This window comes from Cupressus sempervirens, chromosome 5 (assembly GCF_028749045.1).
Source record: "Cupressus sempervirens isolate cs-2001-9-10 chromosome 5, ASM2874904v1, whole genome shotgun sequence".
In the NCBI taxonomy this organism is placed as follows: Eukaryota; Viridiplantae; Streptophyta; class Pinopsida; order Cupressales; family Cupressaceae; genus Cupressus; species Cupressus sempervirens.
Window position 1 is genome coordinate 786,955,497 of NC_143122.1, and position 4,242 is coordinate 786,959,738.

Sequence of the window (4,242 nt, forward strand, 5' to 3'; positions counted from 1 at the left end):
AGAGTGAATTTGATGAAGAAAATATGGAAAAAACCTCAATGAAAGAGGGTGATGTCAGAGTTACCCACCCATCTTTTTCTTGTGAATATGCGTACTATTATTTCTTTATGAATCATAAAGTTGATACTTATTCATCAAGAAAGAAAAAAAAGGGTGATGTCAAAGTCATTGAATCAGACCCCAAGAACCTGGTATGTCCGTTAACATCTTATTTCCTTTTTACAGAACCAAATAATGGCGGATGGTATTTGGGAACCCAACAAACAGACTTTTGATGAAAATGAGAAACAATTCTTACTGGAAGAGGAGCATGTGGAACTAGTTGAATCGGTCCCAGGGAAGCCTGAACAACCACCAGCACCTCCACTTTTGGGATCTCAATCTCATCTGGATTGCTTCACTGTGGTAACTGATGCTGAGATGACACTAGTGCAGGAGAATCAGAGCCTTCCAAAGGAGAAAAATGTAGGCATAGGAGCTTCAAATCTTTGGTCAAGAAAGAAAAAAGATGATAATCGCCTACAGACTGGTTGTATGGAAAATAATTTAAATCCCAAGAACGTGAAGGAAAATCAGGTAGAGATGACAAAGCAAAGGAGAATTCTAAAAGAGAATTCAAGTACTGAAATCATCCTCAAGGAAAAGAATGTAAGATGTGAAAAGAAAAGTAGGGTTCTTGATGAAAAGAACAGAGACTGTATTCTACAAGTATTACCACCAGAAATTGGTGCTTATGGGTTTTCTCCGACTTGGTTTAATACACAGGAAAATGAATTTTATCCATCTGACAAGGAAAATTGGACAAAATTTTCCTGCCAAACATCGAAAACAAGTACAAGGGACATTGACGGAGTGGACCAGATACACATTTTCTTCAAACAGATACAGGAAGGGTGTCATTTCAATCTCTCTCTCAGAATTCAAGGCTGGAGAACAGAATAGCCAAGATCCTCCTTAGCGAATACTAACATGAGTATGGATAATCACCAAGGCTTATAATCTGAGGTAATTTTCCTTTCCCTTCTCTGAGGATAAAATTTTATGGGCTAGTTCCAATATTAAACATTTTCCAAGAGATCGGGAATTTTGGAATCAACTATTTATTTTATTGCAGTGTTTCACCAGAACTTCATTTTGAAACATCCATGTTTTGTGTTTGCCCTGATAGAACTTGTATGTTTTCTTATTTCAAAATGAGGAGAGAATCTGAGGTTACTCTTAATATCATGAACAGAGTATCCTAGACCACTACATCAACCTAAAGCATATCCTTTATTGTACATAGGGTCTTATAAGTCTGTTGCGTTTGTATAAAGTAATCCACAACTGTTGCACAGATGCTGACATACAAATGTTTCTGTTTATCTCCAAAATGGGATCTACTATAATATTTATTTAGTCAGCGTAGAAAACTTATATTTGTTTCTTCAGTTAATTAAGCACGGATGGGATTCTTAGGCTAAGTTTTTCTCCTTCAGAAAATAGGCCATTACTCCCAAGATTGTGATGTAGCTTGAAGGTTTACCAGAAGATAAATGACATACTTAAGTTTGATAGAAATGCTTCCCCCTGTTGCATCATCTAGAGATGAATATAGAAGTTGAATGTTTCAGATACCAAGTGCTATAAATGTTTTCTCTATAGTTGACAGGAAATATATCATTCAGTGACTAACTGTGTTGAATTAAATTTTCTTAAGATGGTATTGAGGTCAAATTACAATTCATATCCTTTTCTGGAGTACATTCATACTGCATATAAAATAGCTGCACTGGAACTGCTGGTAACTTGCCAAGTGAGTTATTTTGTTAAACGTTCACCATCCAAATAATTGTTTGCCTGTTTTGCAGTGGAGTTCTTTCAAGCACGTAACCAATATTTTCTATCACAGATAGAATTTTTTGTAGGATGACATTGAAAATTTTGCAAGTTATATTTCAGACAGGATCCAATGAATTTGTCGATCTGTATGAGACCTCGTTGTGTGTGCTTTGAGAGAAGATTACTTTTGCTTACATAAGCAAGAGGATAACTTTGGCAAGATAAAATTCTATGGTCACTATATGGTTTCAATGAGTAAAGTTGTGTGAACCCTGCTGCAATTCAAAAAAACCCATTGACATTGGATGTCTCATTTAGGTTCAAATACCTGTAATAGTTCAACATCCAAATCTGGTGGACGCAAAGAAGAAATGGCATATGGTGGTGGATACTGGCTGCCTTATTCACAAAGAATCTTTACAGGCTTTAAAGCAACTGGAAGGCATCAAAGACACTCATCTGATCATCCCTAGAATTGGTAAATTTCATTGTTCTTTAATTCCATGTGCACAAATGCACAAATACTTGTTAGTCAACGCAGTAGACTTGTTTAGTTATACTTTATTATTTCTAGATATCCTTCTTTTGCAGTTATACAAGAAATAAATTGTCTGAAACGCCAAAATAAGTCAAAGCAAGAGGAGGCTCAGGAGATTTTGAGATGGATTGAAGTGTGCATGATAAATAATGGTTGGTGGGTTCAAGTGCAAAGCTCTGCAGAATGTTTTTCAGCTGGAGATGTTATGCAACGTAGTGCCGAAGACCATATTCTTGAATGCGCTTTAATGTATGGAAGATTACCAAATGGTGGGCATGTTGTTCTTTTGACTAATGATGTTTCTCTCAAAGTGAAAGCTGTGGCTGAGGTAAATCATATGAAAGATATATTTCTTTTATGCAAACCAAGAACGAAAGAAATATTAGCATTTGAATTGATCTATTTTAATTTTCAAAAGTGACTTCTTTGATTATTCTGAGCTACGAATGAATGTTTGATTGCAGGGGATGTTATGTGAAAATGCCAGGGAATTTTGTCAAAGTTTTTTAAGTCCTTATTCAGAGAGATTCTTGTGGCCAGAAAGCACTGCACATGAGCGCAACTGGACTGACATAAACAACGGCAAAATCAGGAAACCTTTTGGGTTGACAAGGAAGTGGGCATGTTTGGGCATGATGAGAAACTCTTTGCTTCATCATGAAGAACCAAGAAAGAATATGAGGACACAAAGGGATTAAAGCTGATCTGGCTCCATGATTCTCATTTTGACCCTTCAGCTTCCTATGGAATATGAAAGATGATTGGTAATTAAATGAACAGTATTTGAAAAATGGCTGTCTTTCCTAAAAATTAAAAAATGATGAATACTTTTGGTAGTGGAGTAAACAAATGTTGAAGTTGAATTCATTTGTATTTCTAGTTTTCAAGCTTTGTTTCTTTGTTTTTTGCCATTTCATTTTCTGGATAAACAGTGCCCTTGGCAACATTTTGATAATTTTACTTTTTCAGAGATTATAAAGAAATAGCTTTGTTAAACATGCAGATTTCTTCTGTGGTCCATGATTATTTTCATAAATCTTGTGCAGATGGAACCTTACTGCAAGTGGCCCTTGGTCCAATTCACAGGGATATTACCGCTATGGAAATATAACTATCTCAAGGACTATCAGACTTTCAAATTTGGCTATTATGATCATTTGGAAGAATACAAATTCTCTTACAAATGTTTCATTCAACCCACTTGATACTCCTTTGAACTTAGCTGATCAAAATACAGTGTCTCAAGCTTGGGTTCTTTTCCATAAAATCTCACAGGCGTTAGTGCTACCTGCAGACAGTTGTTATGACTGCTAATTTCAGAGAGTTCAGGACAATACATATCAAGATTTGGTCTAGCCATGTATATATGATCAGCATACAATACACCATCTGTAGTTATGCCATGATTACTTTTCTTGGAACTATCGTTGCTTGTTAGATATGATCACGTGCATCAAAATTCATCTGTTTGTATAATATGATTATTAAACTCAAGTCTCGACTTTGGAATCATTTTTTGAATAAAGCGTAGGTACAAGGTCTAAACGAAAATATTAGTGATTCAGCAAACTTCACTTTTGATGTTTCGGATTTTCCTGTAATTGTGTTTTCTCCCTTTCAGAAAATTAATTTTATACAGAAAAAAATACGCATTTCCATAAAACCATTTTGGGTATAATAATCACGATTTCGGGGATAATTATCGTAATTGATTCTATGATAAATGACAATTTGGTGATAAATGTCTACAATAGCTGGGACGAACCTTTCTTGTTAGTCCCTGCAGGGGACTATTGGTTTTTTTGACCTCCCATCTATTAATTTTTAGTGATCAATTATTCTATTTCTAAAGTTATATGCTTGTATATTTTTAAGTCTATTTA

General features: G+C 35.1%; 1 protein-coding gene across 1 annotated transcript; it reads left to right on the plus strand.

Moving 5' to 3' along the window:
* The first annotated feature begins 344 nt into the window (after positions 1–344).
* LOC149558289 (FHA domain-containing protein PS1-like) lies at positions 345–3,928 on the plus strand. The gene is made up of 4 exons (XM_089786116.1): positions 345–1,795; positions 2,413–2,687; positions 2,824–3,123; positions 3,406–3,928. The coding sequence occupies exons 2-3, from the start codon at positions 2,499–2,501 to the stop codon at positions 3,055–3,057; spliced, it is 423 nt and encodes a 140-aa protein (XP_089642242.1). The 5' UTR covers positions 345–1,795; positions 2,413–2,498; the 3' UTR covers positions 3,058–3,123; positions 3,406–3,928.
* The last annotated feature ends 314 nt before the right edge of the window (positions 3,929–4,242 follow it).

Excerpts from the sequence above, each read along its gene's own strand:
- LOC149558289 (XM_089786116.1), top strand. The coding sequence starts at position 2,499 with ATGATAAATAATGGTTGGTGGGTTCAAGTGCAAAGCTCTGCAGAATGT. Across the intron at positions 2,688-2,823 it reads AAGTGAAAGCTGTGGCTGAG|GGGATGTTATGTGAAAATGC; the intron begins GTAAATCATATG and ends GTTTGATTGCAG.